The following is a 26,037-nucleotide window of genomic DNA, read 5'->3' on the forward strand; positions in this document are numbered from 1 at the left end:
GGCATCCTATAGATCGCTTTCTAGATTGGACATGTTTTTCCTTTCTGGGGCTGCATTGCCGGAGGTGGAGGCTATCTCCTATCTACCCAGGGCTATATCGGATCACTCACCTCTACAACTGACTATGAGAGCGGGTATTGTCCTGGGCGAGCGTGTGTGGAGGATGAGCCCATATTGGTTACAGGAGACCATGGTAGCATCAATTTGTAAGGACGCAGTGACACACTTTTGGAAGGAAAACAGGGAAGAGGTCCCCGACCTAATCACCTGGGATGCTTTCAAAGCGGTCTCTAGGGGGGCGTATATGCAGGGAGTGTCGGACTTCAAGAGAGCGACTGGGGATGGTTTGAGAACTCTGGCCAATCAGTTACAGGGGGCAGAAGACTCTTACGTTAGAGATCCCTCTCCTCAACATTATCAAACTCTGCAAAGTGTTAGTAGGGAGTATGAACTCGCACTACTCTCGAAAACACAAAAGAAAAATCTATACCAACGCCAACGGATTTTTGAGATGGGGGACAGAAGCGGGAAATTGCTGGCGTTTTTGGCCGCTCCGCTCCCGGACCCTATTTTCATCCCCTGTGTTTATGATACTTCAAACACCCTCAGAGATACTCAGGAGGAGATCGTAGACACTTTTTACAAATTTTACACGGAATTGTACCGCTCACAAGCCCATTATACCATCCCGGAATTATATGAATATGTGGATAGAATTGACTTCCCGGTACTACCCTTAGAACAAAAGCTGTCTCTAGAAGCACCTATCTCCGCCGAGGAGATACTGCTTACCATTAAAAGTTTTGCTAAACACAAAACTCCAGGCCCAGATGGCTTCCCTATAGAATGGTATTTAGAATATCAAGATGTCCTAATCCCTAGACTAAGAAGGCTCTACTCGACTATTTTTGAACAAGGCTGCCTACCATCATCTATGAAGGAGGCCCTAATTGTATTAATTCCCAAGCCCAATAAAGACCCACAATACTGTGAATCCTACAGACCCATCTCGTTAATTAATACGGATTTAAAAATTTTATCTAAGATTTTGGCCACCCGCCTAAATACCATCATTACTGCTCTTATTAATCCGGACCAAACTGGTTTTATCCCTGGTAGGTCCACTTATAGTAATATTCGCAGATTATACACTAATTTACAAGCCCCCAATAAACTGTCTGTCCCCCGAGCTATTGTATCTTTAGATGCCCACAAGGCATTTGATTCTGTGGAATGGCCGTATCTTATATATATTCTGGAAAAATTCGGTTTTGGACAGAATGTTATCACCTGGATTAGGATATTGTATGATCAACCTATTGCCCGTCTTAGGCTTAATGGGATTATCTCTAGACCCTTCAGAATCCACAGGGGCACCAGACAGGGTTGTCCTCTGTCACCCCTGTTGTATGCCCTGGCAGTGGAACCTCTAGCGAGGTTGTTGAGGAGTTCTCCGGAACTTCAGGGCATGTGGATTGGCTCCTTGGAAGAACGTATCTCGCTATATGCTGATGATATGTTGCTCTACTTGTCAAACCCTAAATACACGATTCCCAAAATGCTGAGGTTGATCACTGATTTTGGCGTATATTCAGGCCTGAAGATCAACTGGACTAAGTCCACTGTATTTTCGTTAGACTCGGAGTCCCCGGCCCACTTGCCACAACATTGTCCGCTTCAATTCACAACATCGTTTAAATACTTGGGGGTGGTGGTTAGGCTACCGATTTCGGCATACATCCAGGATAACCTTCTTCCTTGTATAGCTTCGCTTAAGACTAAACTCAATAACTGGGTGGGTTTACCTCTTACATTGATGGGGAGGGCTAATTTATTTAAAATGGTGTTTTTCCCTAAGTTGCTGTATGTCTTGGCGAACTGCCCAGTGTACGTACCAAAGAAGGTCTTTCAAGAGATTGACTCTTTGATATCTACATTTTTATGGTCTCCCAAGAATCCACGGATTGCACTGACTACTTTACAATTGCCTATACACAAAGGGGGACTAGCAATACCGAACCTGCGATTATACTACTATGCATCACAGTTGGTATATGTTCATTGGTGGCTATTTCCACAGTTGAACAATGCTGCTACTGCAACAGAAGCAGCGTTGCTCTCCTCCTATGAAGCATTATCAAATGTGATTTTCAGAGGAGCGATTTCTGAAAGGAGGGGTACGGATATGATCGCAAACTCTCTCAAAATCTTTAAGATCTGTAAGACACTGGTGCCTGAACCCCACCCCACGATTTCTCCTAATCAACCCATATGGAATAATCCGGTGTTCCCACATTTTAGAGATCTCCCTTTCGCTGGCAATTGGGCCGAAAGGGGTTTGAAATATGTCCACCAATTGTACGAGGAGGGCAGATTTAAAACCTTCCCGGTGTTCCGACAAGAGTTGGGTATACCTGAATCCTGGAGGTTTAGATATTTACAGTTGCAGCATGCGGCCGAGTCACAACTTGGGCTCCGGGCCGTTACCTTTCAGAATTCTAATTTGGAAGGGGCACTTGCCCAACCAGAACATACTAAACTGGTCTCCAATTATTACAAATTATTGAATGAGCCTAAAATTTCTAGACTGCAAATCCTGAGACAACAATGGACGAGGGATGTACCCGACCTGTCGGACGATAATTGGGAGGAACTTTTAGATTCCTATTTTAGCACTGCTATTTCCGCCAGAGATAAAATGATTCAGATACGTATTTTTCATAGGATATACTATACTCCTCTACGCCTTTTCCGTATGCGGAAACTGCCTTCTCCTCTGTGCCATAAATGTGGTAGGGAAGAAGGTAACCTACTACATATGTTGTGGGACTGTGAGCGGATAAGACCATTTTGGTCTCAGGTGACCCACTTTGTGGCGACTACCTTTGACCTCCCCAACATTTGTAGCCCTAAATGGTGCCTCCTCTCAGTTTTTGAGGAGGTTGGCATTAGTAACCATCAGAAACAATTTTTGCGTTTTCTCCTCTATTATGCTAGGAAGACGATCCTATTACATTGGACGCGCACATCATTGGTCTCCCTGGACAAATGGAAAGCTTTGATTAACCAAGACTTGCCAATATATAAAATAACGTATGAAACGAGGGGTAAGCCAGGGAAATTCCGCAAAATATGGGGAGACTGGGTGGATGGGATAGATACATGTAATTCTGCCCCTCTATAAGTTGTTATACGGTAATTAACGCTGTCATAGGATTTTTAGGCCCTTGACAAGATGATTTGAGGTTCTAGACCTCATACCCACCTAATTGGTATCCTTATGAGTGCATCTGTTTTTTGTTGGGTTGTTGTTGTTGGGAGGGTGGGGGGAGGGGGCGGAAATAAAAAAAATGCAAGTGGAATAGGATTTTGCTATAACTGAGGTACAGGGCAATTATTGTTGTACGGTTTGTCATTGTTTATCAAGTTTTGTTTATATCCCACAAAGATGTATACAGTCTGCTTATTATATATGTCTGTGCCAAATATTATTAATAAAAAACGGAGTTTCAAAAAAAAAATACTTGCCTTAGAACGAGGCGTCGGTATCTAATCCCACTCCATGCCGAGGGATCTGATATTTTGCCCTCTGCTTGTCTTCCGGGTTCGCGGCTCTGGCGCTCCCAAAACACCCTGCCCATTGAAATGAATGGGCAGCGCTTCCAAAGTGCCTTAAACGCGCTTAAGAAGCATCGCAAACACGGGGCGCTTTTAACCCCTTCCTCGGCCACTAGTGGGGGTTAAAAGTGCCCCGTTGCTGGACGTAAAGCACCGCTAAAACGCTCGTGCGGCCCCAGTGTAAAAGTGGCCTTAACCTATATTGTTTTACACAAACGTTATAGCATCTACAAACTATGGAAAATATACTGGAATTTTTATTTATTCTTTTTATATTACCAATGGCGGCGATCAGCGATTTATAGCGGGACTGTCCTATTGCAGCAGACAATCAGACGGTAACTGACACTTTTTGGAAACCAGTGACACTAATACAGTGATCAGTGCTACAAATATGCACCGTCACTGTACTAATGACGCTGGCATGGAAGGGGTTTACATCACAGGCAATCAAAGGGTTAAATGTGTTCCTAGCCAGTGTTTTGGTGTAGTCTGTGCTGTTTTTTTACTAAAGAAATAAATGGATTCTAGTCCCTCCTTTGTAGGAACAGAGAATCCATTCTTTCTCCCCTGTCAGAATGGCGATCTGCCTTGTTTACAGAGGCAGATCGCCATTCTGTGTTTGATGATCGGCGGGTGTCGGAGGACAATCGAGTGCCTGACACCCGCAGATCAGCTTCTGCTGTGAATAGTCACAGCAGAAGTGCTGCGCGCACGCCCCCTGCAGGCGGAAATGCCAAATCGCATTATATATATATATATATATATATATATATATATATATATATATATATATATATATATATACAGTGGTGTGAAAAAGTGTTTGCCCCCTTCCTCATTTCCTGTTCCTTTGCATGTTTGTCACACTTAAGTGTTTCGGAACATCAAACCAATTTAAACAATAGTCAAGGACAACACAAGTAAACACAAAATGCAATTTGTAAATGAAGGTGTTTATTATTAAAGGTGAAAAAAAATCCAAACCATCATGGCCCTGTGTGAAAAAGTGATTGCCCCCCTTGTTAAAACATACTATAACTGTGGTTGTCCACACCTGAGTTCAATTTCTCTAGCCACACCCAGGCCTGATTATTGCCACACCTGTTCACAATCAAGGCATCACTTAAATAGGAGCTGCTTGACACAGTAAGGTCCACCAGAAGATCCTTAAAAGCTACACATCATGCCGAGAGCCAAAGAAATTCAGGAACAATTGAGAAAGAAAGTAATTGAGATCTATCAGTCTGGAAAGGGTTATAAAGCCATTTCCAAAGCTTTGGGAATCCAGCGAACCACAGTGAGAGCCGTTATCCACAAATGGCGAAGACATGGAACAGTGGTGAACCTTCCCAGGAGTGGCCGGCCGCCCAAAATTACCCCAAGAGCGCAGCGACGACTCATCCAAGAGGTCACAAAAGACCCCACAACAACGTCCAAGGAACTGCAGGCCTCACTTGCCTCAGTTAAGGTCAGCGTTCATGCCTCCACCATCAGGAAAAGACTGGGCAAAAATGGCCTGCATGGCAGAGTTCCAAGGAGAAAACCACTGCTGAGCAAAAAGAACATCAAAGCTCGTCTCAATTTCTCCACAACACATCTTGATGATCCCCAAGACTTTTGGGACAACATTCTGTGGACCGATGAGACAAAAGTGGAACTCTTTGGAAGGTGTGTGCCCAAGTATATCTGGCGTAGAAGGAACACTGCATTTCATAAAAAGAACATTATACCAACAGTAAAATATGGTGGTGGTAGTGTGATGGTCTGGGGCTGTTTTGCTGCTTCAGGACCTGGAAGACTTGCCGTGATAAAAGGAACTATGAATTCTGCTGTCTACCAAGAGATCCTGAAGGAGAATGTCCGACCATCTGTTCGTGTACTCAAGCTGAAACGAACTTGGGTTCTGCAGCAGGACAATGATCCTAAACACACCAGCAAGTCCACCACCGAATGGCTGAAGAAAAACAAAATGAAGACTTTGGAGTGGCCTAGCCAAAGTCCTGACCTGAATCCTATTGAGATGTTGTGGTATGACCTTAAAAAGGCCGTTCATGCTCGAAAACCCTCTAATGTAACTGAATTAGGACAATTCTGCAAAGATGAGTGCGCCAAAATTCCTCCAGGACGCTGTAAAAGCCTCATTGCACGTTATCGCAAACGCTTGGTTGCAGTTGTTGCTGCTAAGGGTGGCCCAACCAGTTATTAGGTTTAGGGGGCAATCACTTTTTCACACAGGGCCATAAAGGTTTGGATTTTTTTTCACCTTTAATAATAAACACCTTCATTTACAAATTGCATTTTGTGTTTACTTGTGTTGTCCTTGACTATTGTTTAAATTGGTTTGATGTTCCGAAACACTTAAGTGTGACAAACATGCAAAGGAACAGGAAATGAGGAAGGGGGCAAACACTTTTTCACACCACTGTGTATATATATATATATATATATATATATATATATATATATATATATATATATATATATATATATATATATATATATATATATATATATATATATATATATATTCTGGTGCCGCCCTGTATCAGGAACACTGCTATAGGGAGGTCAGCATGTGGTTACTGGAAAAACTCTGAGGGTTTACTATTACTTTGTGAGGGACGAAGGAATGGTGGTCTGCATTTTTTTAAATTAAGGCTGGGTTCACACATATGCGATGCAGGAGCCAGCGCAATTCCTGTGCGGGTTCCCGCATTGCATATCTCTCTGCTGCAGGTGTCAATACAAAGTTAATGACACCCCCTGATCGGTTCACAGATCGCAGTGCGAACTGTGAAATGGTGCAGGAATCGGATCACATGAGTGTAAACACCCATACGATCTGAATTCAGTGCGGACTAAAAAAAGGGGTACTGCACCATTCTGGTCCGGATGCGATCCGAATTCAGCCATACAATCTGTATGGCTGAATTCGCATCGCGCATGTCTAACATTGCAATAGTGTAAACCCAGCCTAAGGGTAGCCTACGATTTAATGCTGGCCATGTGTATCTAAAGCCAAAACTTTTTATTTATTTTTTGTTTCAGAAGGTCGGGCGTTAGAACCATAGTCCATATTTTTTTTGCTGTTTGTTTGCCCACTAGTAAGTTGTCTCTTTGTCCTGATGATCCATTATCTCAGGGGACAGAAAGTGAGAAAAAAATCCTGGATTTTGAGTTGTGGCTGGAACAAAAAATAAAAGTATGGGACTTTGTGTTAGGGAGGCTGTAAAACAATGTAGAAGTATATCCATTTATTAACAAGGGTAAAAAGGATGCATAGCAATGTACATAATGCTCAAAGCATGCAAAACATGAGTATCAAGTAAAGTAAACTTAAAAAATAGTAAATAAACTTAAAAAACGGTACATAAATAAGACCATAGTATAAAACATTGGTACCAAAACATGGGAGCAAATATACAAATACATGAATATGAGGCAATAAAACCATACTGTACAGAAATAAAGGGTCAATGAGACCAATTGTAAAAAATGGGGACTGCATCCTTTGAATCTCGACGCGTTTCCTTGATAATCTGACTTATCAGGTTTTATTGACACTTTATTTCTGTACAACGTGGTTTTATTCATATTCATGTATTTGTATATTTGGTACCAATGTTTTCTACTATGGTCTTATTTATGTACTATTTTTCAAGTTTAGTTTACTTGATACTCATGATGTTTTGCATGCTTTGAGCATTTACCCCTTCATGTACATTGCTATGCAACCGTTTTACCCTTGTTAATGTACATACTTCTACATTGTGTTACAGCCTGCCTCACTCAAAGTCCCATACTTTTATTTTTTACACCCCCCTCAATAAATATATATATATATATATATATATATATATATATATATATATATAATAATAATTTTCCCCCCTCCTTGTGACTGGGATAGGGGGGAAATCTTCCAATGGGGACACTTGTTGTGGCATCTACTAAGAGTGGATTTCCCCTCGCTTCCTGTGGAGTCTGCAGGACAGGAAATGGAGTGAAATCTCCCCAATGAGTTTTTAGCCATTCCCTATTCAAAACAAACTTTTTAGCTGTAGATGGCAATTAAATTATATCTATATACTGTTGATCAAATTAAATGATCTTCTGAATTAGATTGTTTTTGCCAGGACAGATCGTTCTATTTCCTAATGAGAACAAACCGTGCGTTCGTCTATTGAGCGCAATTCATTTTATGAAAGGTTCTTCCATTGACACGATCATTATGTTGAATGACCGCATTGTTAACTATATGACCAACATAATTCTTGCTTCAACATACCAAAAACTTACAACCCATCCCCTTCCAACTTACCAGCGTGATCTGATTATTTTGATCGAGAGAGCTCAAAAGGATGGAGTGCTGAATTAAAAAGAAAAAGGTTTCCTTCTCCCAAAAGACTGCAGCACCCCGTACTTTTACCACCTTCCCAAGGTTCACAAGTCCCTGACCAACCCTCCAGGAAGACCAATTGTGTCCAGTATCAATAGCTTTACCAGTGGTTTATCGGCCTACATAGACCATATTTTACAACCTCTCGTTTTACAACCTCTCGTTTTACAACTTCCTTCCTATATCAAAGACTCAGGCCATGTGATTGAAATCATGGAAAATTATAGATGGTCTGAGGAGTACATGTGGGCCTCTTTAGATGTTAATTCCCTCTACACCTCCATACCCCATGAGGTTGGGCTTGCCGCACTACAACACTTTTTGAGCATTAATGAAGATATGAACTCGAAACAGACCGAATTCCTACTATTTAGTATTGAGTTTTGCCTGAGACTCAATTATTTTACTTTCTTGGACCAATTCTACCTTCAGCTTCAAAGCACAGCCATGGGAGCCAGTTTTGCTCCAGTGTATGCAAATATTACCATGGAGTTTTGGGAAGAACAAAAGATCTGGAGGAATAACCCTTATTCCAAGTTCATTGTGTTTTATGGTCGATATATAGATGACGACTTTCTGCTCATCTGGAGCGGCGGAGTTGAGACATTCTCCTCCTTTGTCACTTTTTGCAATGACAACCGCATGGGTCTTTCCTTTACATCTGTCATAGACCAGAACCAGCTGGTCTTTTTGGACCTAGTTCTATCCCATGATGAACAGAATGTCACCACTAGTAATCACACCAAACCCACGTCCGGCAACTCCTATCTTCATTACAAGAGTTGTCACCACCCAGTATGGAACAACATCCCTAGTGGCCAATTTCGGAGGCTACGCAGAAATTGTACCTCGACCAATGACTATATACAACAAGGCCAATATATGGCTAAAAAGTTTAAGGAAAAGGGTTACCCAGAGGATTTGATTACACAGGCCTTCACAAAACACAGAATTGAGCATTCACCCACCAAAAAGCGTTTCAAGAATACCACAAATGAGATCACCACAGTCAGGTTCATCTCTACTTTTAACACAAAATATAAACATATATCCAGAATAATTTTCAAACACTATGATATTCTAAAACTTGATCCTATCCTAGCGCCATCTCTCCCGCCCAAACCCCAAATCGCCTTCAGACGATCCCGTACAATAAAAAATATTATTGCTCCCAGCAAACTCACCAAATCCAATAGAAACCACAATAAAACATTTTCCGATATCAGGATGTATTTTGACAAAAGACATGGGATCTTCCAATGTCTCAAAAGAGGCTGTTTAACTTGCCAATCCATTCCAAATGGTCAATCTACCATCACTACACCCAAGGGCAAAACTTTTGAAATTAAACAATTTATCACATGCTCGACGGAGTAAGTGATTTATGTTTTACGTTGTACTTGCAGTCTCCTCTACGTAGGACGCACCATACTGGCCTTACGTGTTAGAGTGGGAGAACACTGCAGCTTGACCAAAAAGGGTTGTACCAAACACAGTATTTCGCATAATTTCCGCCAGTTTCATGATAGAGATTTTTAAAAAATTGAGGTTTTTGCAATTGAGGCCGTGCCTAACGGATAACGAAAGGTTTTCCCTCCTTTGCCGGAGGGAGACTTTTTTTGGATATACCTGATGGGTTCCCTTTCGCCGGATGGCCTCAATGAAGAAATTGATGTTCTTAACATAACCACTTGACATCTGTCATTCAGATACAACGCAATCCACTGTTTGTGATTTATATTTTAATCTAATACAGCATCCTTCTCATCAGTAGACATGTTTGACAGTGGGAGTGTTGTTATTATGGAGTTGTTTTTTTTAAAATGAGCCCCACACATCATATGTGAGTGTGGGTTTTTTTCATTCATCTATTCATTTTTTTATTTTAAAATTTAAAATTTTATAATTTTTTCAACCCATCACCATTCCCAATCTCATCCCCCATTTCTATCCTTATTTTTTATCTTTTATCGTTTAATAATCTCTTTCATTACTATTTACCACCACTCCCCCCCCCCCCTTTTTTTTTTTTTTTTTTTTTGATCCAGCCCATTTACCCCGCCCCTTTGTCCAACCCAATGCTTCATATTCTCTGGTTGCTGTATGCCGCTCCAGCTTTGAAAAAGCGCATGCGCGCAAAACATGTAGCTGTAAGTCGGCATGGCAACCCCCCTCAACACAGAGTCTTCTACATAACGATCAGCCACTCTGGCAGGCGGCGTCACACGTTGGGACCGCGCTCTGCATTCCAAGCCTCTCTCCACGCCGGGCGAACGTCACCTGATGTCCCACCACTGGACTTCACTACCCAGCGTGCACCACACCGCTCCTTCAGAGCCCTAACCATCATATGGGCGGGCATCTAGGAGCAGGACATCCCCCTACAGGCGAAGAGCGGCGTCGTTCCAGTCTTTTCTTTCATCCACCAACAGTGAGTGATTTTAGGAACACGGTTCCCCTTACCTGCACCTTGCAAGCATTTCTCCATCAAGCACCGTCACCTTCCTCCTCTTGGTGAGGATTTTATGTGATCACTAACTCCCTGTGCCCTAGTTGGTGTCGGTAGTGCAGTTTTGTTGCCTTACAATGATAAACACAGACTATAGGTGAGGTTCATCACTAAAAATCGTAACTCTGTTACAATTGATTGACTTTTTTGCTTTTAAAATCCCAGGAGGATTGGATGTCTGTCATTGTTTTGTTTTTTATCCACCATTTAATAAATGACTTTTATGTGTTGTTATATCAAAAGTTTCTTTGGTGCGCTGTATTTTGCTGGTTGTTTTTACATTTCATTTTACTTTCAAGTCCAAAGTGGTCAAACAGCGGCACATTGATAGACTATAGGACAGTGATGGTGAACCTTGGCACTCCAGATGTTTTGGAACTACATTTCCCATGATACTTATGCACTCTGCAGTGTAGTGGGGCATCATGGGAATTGTAGTTCCAAAACATCTGGGGTGCCAAGGTTCGCCATCCCTGCTATAGGACATCAATTCAAACGGCTAGTAGTTTGTCATATGGACAACTACCTTTTATAAAAGGAATGTTCATTTGTGCGCCAATGTCTTTTTTGGTTTACGTTACTCAGGTGAAGAGAACTTTTTTTTTTTTTTTTTTTTCTTTTTAGGTGGAGTTTTTTGAGCCGTTTTGGGACAGCGGTGAACCTCGATTTGGAGAAAAAGGGGCAAAGGGTTGGAGCTCATGGATGCGCCAGCAAGAGAAAGGAGGCTGGGTGGCCGTCAATAACCTGGGTAATCTTGCTGTACCTTTCTAGTAGAAGGAATTTCTTGGTTTGGTCTTCAGGACTTGTCATGCATGTGCCGTTATCTGCACATATGCAGCAATTAAAATGCTCCTCTGTTACTAATTGACACACCTGTAATGCTGCACTATAGGCCTCTAGTACGCTGGGCATATAGCCCACTTGTATGAGACTCCGGCATTTAGGGGAAGGCACAGGCACACCATGCATCCCTTTAAAAGCTTTCTGTGGCTCTTTGGTGACGTCACTTCAGGTTTTGTTCCACACTGGCCCTGCTACTTCCGTTTGCGGTTCCCCCCCCCCCCCCCCCCCCCCATGGCATTTGAGCGCAGTAAGGAACAGAAACATTGGTCCAGTCGGAGAACCTGACTTGTGCCCACTATTTTCTAAAAGATCTTTGTAATCCTCTGCGCATGAGCAATGAAGACAGGGCACGATTCTGAGGGGCTTGTGCCACGAGCAACTGCTCCCGCGTGACTCCAGCCAGTCACCGAGCCGGAGTCCTCAGCCCCAGGAGGAGGGGGGAGATGAATGCGGCCACTAGAGGGCACATCACAGGCTTCGTTTGCAGGTAAGTGCAACATAATAGGCTAGTATGCGATGCATACTAAAGGTATCAATACTGTTAGCGCATAAAACTGAATGCGTTTTATAAGCAGTTCATAATCAGTCAGTCCATAGAGTAAGATGGGGTATAAAAGGCGGCTGCTGTCCTTCAGAGGGAGCCAACTCTGTATGCAGACAATTCTTTCCTATTGTATGCGATACATACTAGCCCATTATGCTTTTACTTTACAGGGGGGAAAAAAGAGGAAGTAAAACTCATCAGGGTTTACTTCCTCTTTAACCACTTACCCTCCAGAAGATTTACCCCCCTTCATTTATTTATTTTTTGATTTTCAGCACTGCGATACTTTAACTGACAATTGTGCAGTCATGCAACGCTCTACACAAATAAATTCTTATCATTCACCCACCCCCCCCCCCCCCCCCCGACAAAAAAAACAACAACTTTTTATTAATTTTTAAAAGTTGCATAAAGACAGGTAGTCCAGCGCACCCAGGAGCAGACCACCTAAATAAAGTATGTACAGTACCAACAGTACAGAAGTAAAAAGAAATCGATAAAACATAATAAAAAGAGAAAACGCAACAATACCATTTCATGCGTGACTCACGTTTAGCATTGCAAATAGAACTGTATTTTGGTGGTATTTGGTCACCGCTGCGTTTTTGTTTTTTTGCGCTATAAACGAAAAAAAATCACACATTTTGAAAAAATTTTTTTTTACTTTCTGCTATAAAACACATCCAATAAAAAAAATTGAATTTCTTCATCAATTTTAGGCCAATATGTATTCTGCTACATGGTTTTTGGTAAAAAAAAAAACTCCCAATAAGTGTATATCGATTGGTTTGCACAAAAGTTATAGTGTCTACAAACCATGGAATAGATTTATGGAATTTTTTTTAAATATATTTATTAGAGCTGTGGAAATGAAGGATTAATTTTCGATACATTTTTTGATTGGTGAAAATTCTTTTGATCGGTACTCACCTCTCCGTTGGCTTCCGGTTCTTCAGGGAGTTCCGTCGGGCGATCTGGTGACGTCGATGTCCGGGGGGGGGGGGGGTCTGACTCCACCCCCTTCCCCAAGTGCCGATGTCTGCTAACAAAGGAAAAGGGGGAGGAGTCTGGTGACGTCAAAGTTCTAATTGAACGCGTAACGCATACAGGGGAGGAGCTACTCATGACGTCGCCCACTGCTGCCCTACGGAACTAACACGATTGTCGGCTTTACATGCTGTATTTTTATCATCTTTGTGTGAGTAGTTTGTGTTTGAATACAAAAATTAAATCTTATACTTAAGCGGTGAGCACTGAGATCTTTTCTTTCTACTCATGACCTGGCGTCCTTGCTGAGATCTAAGGAGACGTCAGAGAAGTTTATAGTCTGTGTTAACCCTTTTGATACCCGCTTGCATGACCACCTGTTTGCACAGGGGTCCATGCCATAAGGTGAGAGGGATTAGTTAGACCGGAGGTGGAGGGATTGTCACGCTACTGTGGAAAAAAAATGACTTGCGTCAGTGCTACAGTTTGAATTTAAAATGTATTTGTGTGAACTGTGAAGTTAAGTCATGGATTGTGAAAACTAACTAGTGTCGGGTGATTGTATATAGTGTATACCACATTTACCACTGACTAATGCAGAGTTTGCAATGCAAGGAGATCAGCTAAAAGTAGTTAGATCTGTATGTGTGCGTTTTATAATAATTCAAAATTAGTCGATTAATCGATAAAAAAAAAAAATTGTGCATTGTCACTGTACTAACTGCACTGGCTGGGAAGGGGTTAACATCCGGGGCGATCAGAGGGTTAAATTTGTGCCTAGCCAGTGCTTGGTGTGTTTACTGTGAGGTACTTATACTAAGGGATATGCTGGTTTTTATTTCCTGCTTTGCAGGGAAACAAAAATCAACACATCCCCCGCTGACGGGACAGATCTCTATTGTTCACATCGACAGAGCTCTGTTCTGTCTTCCTTCTCACTGATCAGCGTGTGCCCGGCGGCGAATCATTGACCAGCACCCACTGATCGGCTTGTGCTGTTAACAGTAACAGCACAGCCATCTCACCAGAGGCACACACACGCCCCCTACCTTGATGTGCTGGGTCACATACTAGGTACGTGATCCAGCACAGGAGAGCCTCTCTGCTGCATACTCATACGTGAGACGGTTGGCAACCATTTTAATTTTTTTTCTTTGTTTTGTAGCACAGAAAATGTAAACAAAATGCAGAGGTTATCAAATACCACCAAAAGAAAAAGCTCTCTTTGTGGAAAAAATACACATTTTATTTGGGTACAGCGTTGCATGATTGCGCAATTGTCCATTAAGGTAATGCAGTGCCATATTGCAAAAAATGGCCTGGTCATAAAGGTACACTTTGATTTCAACACACATTAAAACATGTTTATTTATGCTTTTTTTTAAGCTTTCATGAAGCTTGGCAAATGACCTGTGTTTGCGTTGGTTTGCTATTTGTTTTAAAGGGGCCAAGTAGAACCCCAGCTCAGTAGTACCCTCGTCCAGCAGATCTCCAGCTCAGTAGTACCCTCGTTCAGCAGATCCCCAAATCAGTAGTACCCTAGTTCAGCAGATCCCCAAATCAGTAGTACCCTAGTTCAGCAGATCCCCAAATCAGTAGTAGCCTCGTTCAGATCCCCAGCTCAGTAGCAGCCTCGTTCAGCAGATCCCCAGCTCAGTAGCAGCCTCGTTCAGCAGATCCCCAGCTCAGTAGCAGCCTCGTTCAGCAGATCCCCAGCTCAGTAGCAGCCTCGTTCAGCAGATCCCCAGCTCAGTAGCAGCCTCGTTCAGCAGATCCCCAGCTCAGTAGTAGCCTCGTTCAGCAGATCCCCAGCTCAGTAGCAGCCACGTTCAGCAGATCCCCAGCTCAGTAGTAGCCTCGTTCAGCAGATCCCCAGCTCAGTAGTAGCCTCGTTCAGCAGATCCCCAGCTCAGTAGTAGCCTCGTTCAGCAGATCCCCAGCTCAGTAGTAGCCTCGTTCAGCAGATCCCCAGCTCAGTAGTAGCCTCGTTCAGCAGATCCCCAGCTCAGTAGCAGCCACGTTCAGCAGATCTCCAGCTCAGTAGCAGCCTCGTTCAGCAGATCATATGCTCATTAGTATCCCCCAGCCAGTGCTGGGACAAGGGCTCCCCAAAGAATAAATTCCCCCTCCTCCCAGGACAAATCCACCCCCCTGCTGAAATTTCCCCTCCCAGCACAAATCTTTGCCCCCCCCACCCCATTCCCCCTCCCTCCCAAACAAAGTGAAAATCAATCCTACTAGCACAAATCCTATACCCCTCAAATTCCCCCTCAGAGTACACCCCCCCCCCCCCACACAAAATTTCCCCCATAACATGTTTCCCTCCTACCACAAATTCTTTCCCATATCACTTTTTCTAGCACAAATCCTCTTCCTCCATCCTCTATCCAAATACAAATCCCCACGATCCCCCCCCCCATCTCATGGTGCCCCCCCTACCTCACATGATGCCACAGTGCCCAGGGCAGAGTTTAGTGCCTCCAAGGCTAAACAGCCAGTGCGCATGAGGCTTAAATGTGAATGTTCTAGCCTTAGAAAGCCTTCTGATGGATGGAGCAGGCAGGAAAATGGCAGAGATGATGGGCAATTCACGTAACATCATGTGCACATCTTCTTCTTTTGCTTTCCAACATGTAAAGTGGTAGTTTTTGGTAATGTTTAGTGATTGAAAACAACCTGATATATAAGCAGGATCTTTAAAATGGAACGCTTTGATTAATCATTGAGGATGTGTGTTTTCAGGGTTGGAGGAAGAGGAGGATGTGGACGAGGAGCTTGATATAAAAGACAAGACTCTGCCCTGTCATAAAATCTGGCTGGACATGGAGAGTTTGCGGGAGGCTAGACATTTCTTACCATGGCGAGCGGACCCAGATAAGAAGCAGACGGAGGAAGACTGCGAGGATCCCGAGAGACAGGTGAGAGAGTACAGACCCCTTCCAGGTAAAATACTTTAACCAGGACTGCGACATTGCGGCGGACAGATCGGACACGTTTGACACTTTTTTTTGAGACCCCTGACCTTTATACAGCGATCAGAGCTATAAAGGGGTCGACCAAGAGGTTAATTGTGTTCCCTGGGAGGTGTTTGTAACTGGGGGGGAGGGGACTGACTGGAGGAGGAGAGAGAACGCTGTTCCTGATCACTACGAACAGACGATCTCTCTCTCTACTCACCTGTCAGAACGGGGATCTGTCTGTTTACATTGACAGATCCCCGTTCTAGCTCTCTTTGCCACGATCGCGGTTGACCAGTGGACATAGTGGCCACCGAGCCACACGCATCAGGTCCTCTGCCGTGCAGCGGGAGTGCATCTGCTATGGCTCTTAGACCCCTTTCACACTGGGGTGTTTTTCAGGCGCTTTAGCGTTAAAAAAAGCGCTTGTAAAGCGCTTGAAAGAAGCCTCATCTGCAGTCCCAATGTGAAAGCCCAAGTGCTTTAAGAACCCTTTCACAATGTCAGCGCCTGAAAAATGCTCGTAAAGCGCCGCTTAAACTAGCAGCGCTTTACCAGCGTTTTTCGAGCGTTATTGGGGCGCTTTTAACCCCTGCTAGTGGCCAAATAAAGGGTTAAAAGCGCCCACAAAACGCTGCTGCCAATAGCGTTTTTCAGGCGTTTTTCTGGCGTTTTACAGGCGCTTCCCATTGATTTCAATGGGAAGGGGCGCTTTAGGAGCGTTGTATTCACCTCTCCAAAAGTGCTGCAAAGAAGCTGCTTGCAGGACTTTTTTTGACGCCCTGCCAGCGCAGCGCCTTGGTGTGAAAGCACTCGGGCTTTTACATTGGGATTGCAGTTGCAGCTTCTTTCAGGCGCTTTTTTTTAACGCTGAAGCGCCTGAAAAACGCCCCAGTGTGAAAGGGATCTCGGTGTGAAAGCACTCGGGCTTTTACATTGGGATTGCAGTTGCGGCTTCTTTCAGGCGCTTTTTTTTCCGCTAACGCGCATGAAAAACACCTGAAAAACGCCCCAGTGTGAAAGGGGTCTTAAAGGAGCTGACGTACCAGTACACCGATTTTCGGAAACGAGCTGACCTGCCGCAGCATAATGGCGGCGGCTAGTAGGCAAGTGGTTAATGAAGCTTGGCCAATACCCTGTGTTTGCATTGATTTTCTATTTGTTTTAAAGGGACCCAGTTGAACCGCAGCTCAGTAGTACCCCTTTTGAGCAGATCCCCAGCACATGAATACCCTCTTTCAACAGATCCCCAGTTTATTAGTACCCTTGTTCAGCGGATCACCTGCTCAGTAGTACTCCAAGCCCTGCTGAGACCCCGCTTATTAGTAAGCCCCCAACTCTGCTGATTCTGCACAGCAAATGTGCTAGTTTCTCCTGCTCTAGTCCCCCAGCTCTGCTGATCATCTGCCACTCAGTCCTCTTTCCAGTTTCTGCTCACCTTCTTCTATAGTGCTCCCATGTTGCACACCATGTGTGCCGTCGGTTGCACTCTGGTCCGGACCCCACTTACTTTCCTGCTGCTCCATGCTGTGCACACCAGATGTGACGTCAGCTCCAGACACTCCCAGAATATATACACATGAACCGGAAGTGGCTGCTGATGACATCTTTCTGAGAGCCAGCTGTTGTCGTTACGTCAGCGTGAAGGGGTTTAAAAAAGCGCGTCCAATGCTGCATTTTGGAAGCACATGTAAACAAGCCCTCCGAGTTCTATTGCTGTTTGTGCCCCTTACTGGGTAGATTTTAGGTTGGAGATATTATTTCATCTCACTTCCTGTGGACAGAAATGAGGAGAAAAAAAAATAAATGAATCCCACTTATTATTCTCACTTTAAACAGATGAAAACAAACAAACAGCTCAAAATTTACAAATAAACATTTCTGACATTAAAGTGGAGGTCCGCCGACATAATAATAATATATATATATATATATATATATATATATATATATATATATATATATATATATATATATATATATATAATTATTATTATTATTATATTTTTTTTAAGTCAGCAGCAACAAATACTGCAGCTGCTGACTTTTGAAATATGGAAACTCGCCTGTCCAGGGAGCCCGCGATGTCGGCACCTAAAGCCGATCTGCCGCTCGGCTCTTGGGTGCTGCCGCCGCCATCTTCGGTAAGAGAATCGGGAACTGAAGCCTTGCGGCTTCACTTCCCAGTTCCCTACTGTGCATGTGCGAGTTGCGCTGCGCAATCCGAATGGTCCCTGCTGTTTCTGGGACCTGTGTGTTTCCCAGCAGACAGTGTGTGTGTGTGTGTGTGTGTGTGTGTGTGTGTGGGTGGGAAGAGGCGTAGACTGGAGTCTATGCCCGGAAGTGGGTGCAAATACCTGTATTATACAGGTATCTGTAGGGCTGAAACAACCAATCGATTAATCGACAACTAATCGATTATGAAATTAATCGATTACTATTTTCATAATCGAATAATCGGCCACTAACATAATGGGGTTAACAAAAAAACTAAAATTACCCCCTTAGAGTACAAAAAGAGCAAACCGCTACTGTAAATATTACTTTCACTGTCCCATAGTAAAAAATTAACCCCTTACAGTAGCGATTATTTGCTCTTTTTGTACTAATTTTAGTTTTTTTTTAACCCCGTTATGTTACTAAACATCTCAGGCCTGGGTCACACCTCTGTTTTTTGGTGCTTTTTGCAGAAACGCACTACAGTTCATTTACATGGTTTCCTATGGGACACGTTCACATCCATGATTTTTTCAGCTGCTGCCTATTTGAAAAAGACAAGGGCTTTTTTTTAACGCAAAGCGGTGCTATTTTGGTTTAATATACTTCAATGGAGAAGCTGCAGAAAAGCATGTAATAATGCGTTTTTGCGGCAATTTGTGTTTTTTTTTTAATCTGCCCAACAACAAATTGGCCAAAAAAATGCAAATTGCAGCAAACTTTTTTTTTTTTTTTTTTTTTTTTTTTTAGGTTATTAACCGATTATTCGATTAATCAAAACAATAATTGGCCAACTAATCGATTATGGAAATAATCGTTAGTTGCAGCCCTAATCTGCACCCCCCTCCCCCTAAAAGGTGCCAAATGTGACACCGAAGGGGGGGAGGGTTCTGAAAAGTCAGCAGCTACAATAAGTGCAGCTGCTGACTTTTAATAATCAGACACTCGCCTGTCCAGCAATGCGGGAAGCCTCGCTCCTCTCCATGGCGCCAGCATTTCTAACTGTGGCCAACCCGGCTGACAACTGTGCGATCGTGCGACGCTGTACCCAAATTTTATTTGGATACAGCATTGCACGACCGCGCAGTTGTCAGTTAAACTAACACAGTGCCGTATCGCAAAAAATGGCCTGGTTATGAAGGGGGGGGGGGGGGGAGGAAATCTTCCGAAGGTGCAGTGGTTAATAATACCAACCCGTTCCAGTACCCCACATCCACCTTGCTGGCGTCTGAAACTTTTGTTTGAAAAAATAAAAAAACAAAACAATATATATTTGGAAAGTAAAAAAATCTTTCTGCCAAACCTGTAGATTTTCATTTGAAAAGTGATAATTTGGCTGTAGACAGAGTCCGGAGCGCTGTGTCTATTAATGAGATCTTCCTGTCAGAATTTCAAGTTCTTTTTCTGCTTACAGGGTTTGTTTCATAAGATTGTAACATGTAGTTACATAGTAGGTGAGGTTGAAAAGAAAAAAGACACAAGTCCATCAAGTCCAACCCATGTGTGTGATTATATGTCAGTATTACATTGTATATCCCTGTATCTTGCGGTCGTTCAGTTGCTTATCTAATCGTTTTTTAAACTATCGATGCTCCCCGATGTATGGTTGCTGCTGCTGAATGGATGTTCTCACTGTGCTATTTTATGATACTAAATGAATAAATAATCCTTCAGGCATGGAAGGAACTTCTTATAATGGGCATCACAGGTAGCAGGTAACGCACTGAATGTATATGTATTTGCCCAGCATTCAGCTTCAGCGCTCTGGGATCTCCAACCCCCTCAACTTATCAATGGTACAAAAAAATACGTCCTTGTTATGTCCTTGAAGCTATGGTAATTTAATTCTCCAGTTCACGCTTGCCTTCTTTCCACTTCCATTTGTTATTGGTACTTTTACAGTGCCGCCAATTTACGCAGTGCTTTACAGACACTATATTGTCAAAAGTATTGGGACTGGCCTGCCCTCAACCCGGTAGAACACCTTTTGGGATGAATTAGAGTGGAAACTGCGAGCCAGGCCTTCTCATTCAACATCAGTGCCTGACCTCACAAATGCGCTTTTGGAAGAATGGTCAAACAATTCCCATAGACGCACTCCTAAACCTTGTGTACCGTCTTTCCAGAAGAGTTGAAGCTGTTATAGCTGCAAATTCTGGGCCAACTCAATATTGAACCCTATGTTTTGCTCACAGAAGGATTTTAATAAACATTACTTAAAGTGAGTAATACTTTTCATGAGAATAGAGAATATCTGTCTGTGTTCCTGTAGGGATCTTTGTCTGGATTCTGCTTACGCCATTTCCTGTTACAGGTCCTCTTTGATGACCTTGGACCGTCTATGTTCAGGATCACCAGCCCGGCATTGAAGTTCCAGTTGATGCTTTCCTTCCTACAGTTCCTGGGTGTCCCCTGCGGCTCTCGGCCTCCTGCGGCCTGTCTATACCCGGCCCTGGATGAGCTCTCACTCTTTGACCACATGTCAGCCGGTGAGAGGTTGGTGACTTCGTTCGAGGCACCTCTGGCTGGGGTCAGTACAGTCGGTCATCTCAACCCAGTAAACAGAGGGAGGCGGCAGATAGGCCACTGTAAGGAAGGTGAACGCTTCATACAGAACGTCTTTCAATTCGCAATGTCCTTGTTCCAGGGACAAGAGAAGATGGAGCTGTGTGTCTGCTGGCTGCAATATGAAATCTTCAAGGTAATGGAACCTGAAATTAGACATGTGCAATTCGTTTAGTTCCGACAAATTAGTTAATTCCGAAATTTCCGAATTTTTCAATTTTCCGAATTTTGAATTTTCAGATTTCCGAATTCTCGAAAATGAGAAATGTTGTGAAAATTCGAAATTTCATGAATTAGGAAATTCAAATATTCAAAATTTCATAAATTTGAAAATCCCAAAAATAAGAATGAAAATTCAAAAACCCGAAAATTTTAAATAGCTAATAATGAATATTAAATTTATAAGTATTGGAATTTCCTTTCAATTTTGGCTGTTAGTGAACGTAACGAATACGAATTTATCTGAAGTTACGAATTATCTAAAATAACGAATCCCGTATCTAAACAAATGGAATGTAACGAGCTAATAATAATAAAACCTTTTTATTATTATTTATTCCATTTGTTCAGATGCGACATTCGTTTTTATCCATTTTCGGATAATTGGTAACTTAAGATAAATTTGTATTTGTTACGTTCACAAACAGCCAAATTTGAAAGGAAATTCCAATACCTATAATTAATTAGTTATTATTAGTTCGTTAGAATTTTACTGATTTTCTTAATTTTTTGGGGTTTTCAAACTTTTACATTTTCAAATTTCGGGAGAAAATCCTAATTTTAGAATTTCCCTAAAAAGCAAAAAAACTAATGAACAAACACATTTTTGTCAGTGCACATTTCTACCTGAAATTGTCAGATATCACGCATTTCTTTATACGATGATTGGGGGTTATGTAAGGAAAAGCAAAATAGGATTCTAAAATATATCATGCTGTTAACTCTTCTCTAACAAAGTTGCTTTAACCACTTGGCGTCCGCGCTATAGCCGAATGACGGCCACAGTGCGGACCTGAATTTCCGGGAGGCCGTCATATGACAGCCTCCCCTTTGCACGCTCCACGCGCGCCTTGGTCACCAAGTCACCGAGACTCGGATGATCACTGATCTGAGTAAAGGGCCGGTCCCGGCCCCTTACCACGTGATCAGCTGTCAGCCAATGACAACTGATCACATGATGTAAACAAAAGCTCGGTAATCGTTTTTTTTTTTTTTCCTCACGCTGTAAAAAAGCTGATGTGCTTATGTGCAAGGGACACCAGTCCCGAAGAGGAAGAGGCAATTCTGCCTCATCTGTGCCCACTAGTGCCCCCTGCCAGTGCCACCTATCAATGTCCATCGCTGCCACCCATCGGTGCCCATCGCAAAATATAATTTTTTTTTTTTAAGGCTGGGTTCACACTGCAGCGGTTACGAGAACCGGATGTGATTCCCACCGCACTGCAGTGCAAATCACATCCGATCTCCGTGCGATGCGAGTTCAGCCATACAGATAGTATGGCTGAATTCGCGTCGCATGCGGCCCAAACTCGTACAGGACCCTTTTTTTGGTTCGCAGCAGAATCGGATCGCATGGATGTTCACACCATGCGATCCGATTCCTGTCAGAGTTTGCAGATCGCACTGCGATATGCGAACTGATCTGGGGGTCATTAACGTTTCACTGACACTCCCAGCAGTTCGCATAGGGCAGTGTGAACTGCCGCCGGGAGGTATGCGATGCGGGAACCCGCCACGGATTCGCGGCGTTCCTGCATCGCTGCAATGTGAACCCAGCCTTAAAGACTATTTATTTGGTCTTTTTAAAATTTTTTAACAAAAAATAACCGCAGAGGTGATCAAATACCACCAAAAGAAAGCTCTATTTGTGGGGGGAAAAAAATGATAAAAATCACTTGAGCACAGTGTTGCATGACCGTGCAATTGTCATTCAAAGTGCATCAGCGCTGAAAGCTGAAAATTGGTCTGGACAGGAGGGGGGTTTAAGTGCCCAGTAAGCAAGTGGTTAAAATGACCCTGTCACCTTGCTCTCTAGCGGTGGTCTGTGTGCTGGGGACCCCTTTTAGTATTGTTTTGTACAGCATATTGCCCTGCCCAGTGCACTTTTTTTCATTTTGTTTTTTTTTTCTTTCTTTTTTTTTTCCCACTAGTTTTGGCTGCTATCTTTTTTGGACTCAGTGCAGACCTTTTGGAAGTGTTTAGCTGCCTTGTAGGCAAAGTCTTGGCTTGTGGGGTATTTCTGTACCAATAAAATACAACTTCACTGAGAAATGGAAATCCCTCCCCTTCTACTTTTGGAACAATGTTTTTTGTTTTTTTTTTGTTTTTTTGGGGGAGAGAGGGTACCTAATTTTGACAGGTACCTGCTACTCACTTCTGCTGGAATTGCCTAGGCTACATGTGTCAAACACAAGGCCCCCGGGTCGAATACGGCCTGCCAGGCCATTTCTTGTGACCCTCGCACAGCTGCGGGGACCCCTCGTCTCTGCCTCCATCTTGCCTCAGCGGTCGGCAGTAGAGAAGAGGGCAGAACGCCTCCGCCAGATGTTGTGCTTTTCCATGAACCCGCAGCATCCCCTCGTCTCTTCTCCTCCAGTCTCAGCATTTGGTAACAGAAAGGAGGACAAAACTACTTCTACAGATCACTGTGCAGGGGGCTGTCATCCCAGCACTCGAAGACCAACCCGACACTGTAAGCTGATTTACACATGTGCAAGACGGCTGGCAGGTAGGGGTATTTAATTACAGAAGAGATGGTTCATATCTCTTCTGCAATAAAAGCCAGCCTGCCTGCGATGTCTGAGCAATGCCAGTTCGGCCATGCACTTGTATGGCCGATTTCGCATTGGATTTGCACAGAAAGTTGCAGGGACTTGTTTTTCCCTCACACCGGAATCTGATCACATGGGTGTTCACCCAATGCGATCCGATCCCTATAAGAATCTATAGTTTGCACTGCAATCTGTGAACCGTTCTGGGGGGTGAATGTATTGACACCTGTAGCAGTTCGCAGAGGGCAGTGTGACATGCCTGCGGAAGAGAAGCGATACGGGAAGCGGCACTGGAATGGTGATGGTTCCTGCATCGCACTAGTCTGAACCTAGGCTAAACAGAGTCTAACATAGCAGCTTCCTTGGCTTAAAATATTAAAGGATAGGAGGGTTTATTTCTACTTTTAAGTCCCCATTCACACCTGAACGCAGGCTGAATCACCGGGATTCAGCCCACAATTTTAAGATCGCTGCAAAACTTGGGACGCCTCTTGTGATGCCCGATGCCATTACTTCTCATGGCACCCTAATCGGGCCGCGATTGTCCCACGCAGCTCTGTTGCCCAAAAAAAGCTCATGTTCCCTTTTTTTAAGCGACAAGCGTAGCATGTTGCGATTGCAGCGCGATTTACCCCTGCGAAATCGTGGTGCGATTGGGGGTGCCATTAAGAAGTAATGGCATTGCAAACACGCCCCCCGTTTTTGAAACTGCGAGTGGAATTGCAGCGATTCCGCCCGTGATGAGGTGTGAATGGAGCCTAAGCAAATAAAGGCTCCCCACTTTTCTTCTACAATGCAGAGCAAGACATAGTAGATCAATGATTGGGCAGGCTGGGGGGTGGGCTTAGCTGGGGGATCAAATGCAGGAAGACCACAGTAATTGCTTTGTCCTCTGCTTGTCTTTTTTGTACAAAGCCTCCAGAGTCCATTTCCCTCTTTAACCACTTGCTTATGTGGGCACTTTAACCCCCCTCAGTCCCAGACCAATTTTCAGCTTTCAGCGCTGATGCACTTTGAATGACAATTGCGCGGGCATACAACACTGTACCCAAATGACATTTTTTATCATTTTTTTCCCACAAATAGAGCTTTCTTTTGGTGGTATTTAATTACAGCTGGGAGTTTTATTTTTTGCTAAACAAACAAAAAAAGATGCAAAAAAAATAAAAAATAAAATCATGTTTAATAGTTTGTTATAAAAATTTGCAAACAGGTCATTTTTCTCCTTCATTGAAGTGCGCTGATGAGGCGGCACTGATAGGCTGCACTGGTGGGCACTGATAGGCTGCACTGGTGGGCACTGATAGGCTGCACTGGTGGGCACTGATAGGCTGCACTGGTGGGCACAGTTAAGGCGGCACTGGTGGGCACAGTTAAGGCGGCACTGATGGGCACGGATGGGTGGCACAGATGGGTGGCACTAAGGGGCACTGATAGGTACCACTGGCAGATGGGACTGATGGGCACTGATGGATGGCACTGATAGGTGGCACTGATGGGCGGCACTGATGGGCACTGGTAGATGACACTGATGGGCACGGATATGTGGCACTGGGGTGCAGCACCTTTGAGGCAGATTGTGGGCACTGCTGGATGGCACTGCTGGGTGGCACTGTGGGCACTGCTGGGTGGCACTGACGGGGGGCACTTATTTTTTAATTATGTTTAGTGATCAGGGGGCAGGTGGGCACTGGCAGGGCTGGCCGTGATCGGGACTGATGTCCCGATCACGGCCACCGGTGATCGGCTCTTTTTTTTTTTTTCTCCTCGCGCTGTCAGCGCGAGGAGGAATAATAGCCGATTACCGACTCCGTTATATCACATGATCAGCTGTCATTGGCTGACAGCTGATCACCTTGACAGAGCAACTGTCATCCGTCGCACATCGGCTCCTCCTCTGACCCGGTGTTGATGCACCGACAGTCCCATTCACTTTAATGGGACGGCTGGTGATGGCAGCAGTGACACAATAAGGTGAGGGACGTGGCGGCAACAGGGGAGTGGATGCCCACTAACAGGATCTACAGGATCTGAAATGACAGTTGCTCTTCAACCCCTGGAACAATTTGCCCCCTTAATGACCAAGCCATTTTTTTTTTCTTTGTGATTCGGCACTGCGTCGCTTTAACTGACAATTGCGCGGTCGTGCGACACTGTACCCAAACAAAATGTACTTCCTTTTTTTTTCTCTCTCAAATAGAACTATTTTTTGGTGGTATTTGATCACCTCTGCGTTTTTTTTTTTTTTGTTTTTTGTTTTTTTTTTGCGCTATAAACAGAGTGACAATTGTGAAAAAAAAGTAAATTATTATTTTTTTTATTTTTTTACTTTTTGCTGTAATATTCAAAAATAAAAAAAAGTATTCATAAGTTTAGGCCGATTATGTATTCTTCTAAATATTTTTGCTAAAAATAGATCCCAATAAGCGTATATTGATTGGTTTGCGCAAAAGTTATGGTGTCTACAAACTAGGGGATATATTTAGGAACTTTTTAAAATAATATATAATTTTACTAGTAAAAGTGGGTGCAACCTGCGATTTCTAGTGGGACTGGGCCATTGCGGCGGACAAATGTGACCCCATATGACACTTTTTGAGGACCAGTGACATTACATTGATCAG

General features: G+C 43.5%; 1 protein-coding gene across 1 annotated transcript in view; it reads left to right on the forward strand.

The window, feature by feature from the left end:
- The window catches only part of NRDE2 (NRDE-2, necessary for RNA interference, domain containing), an 81,996-nt gene that overhangs the window by 37,508 nt on the left and 18,451 nt on the right, over positions 1-26,037 (forward strand). Inside the window, exons 8-10 of the mRNA XM_077466771.1 lie at positions 11,154-11,277; positions 15,646-15,821; positions 20,392-20,778. Coding sequence (XP_077322897.1) covers positions 11,154-11,277; positions 15,646-15,821; positions 20,392-20,778 — 687 coding nt within the window. The remainder of the gene's footprint in view (positions 1-11,153; positions 11,278-15,645; positions 15,822-20,391; positions 20,779-26,037) is intronic.

Source organism: Lithobates pipiens, unplaced genomic scaffold (genome assembly GCF_037356315.1).
Source record: "Lithobates pipiens isolate NorthernLeopardFrog02 unplaced genomic scaffold, aLitPip1_a1.2 Scaffold_37, whole genome shotgun sequence".
In the NCBI taxonomy this organism is placed as follows: Eukaryota; Metazoa; Chordata; class Amphibia; order Anura; family Ranidae; genus Lithobates; species Lithobates pipiens.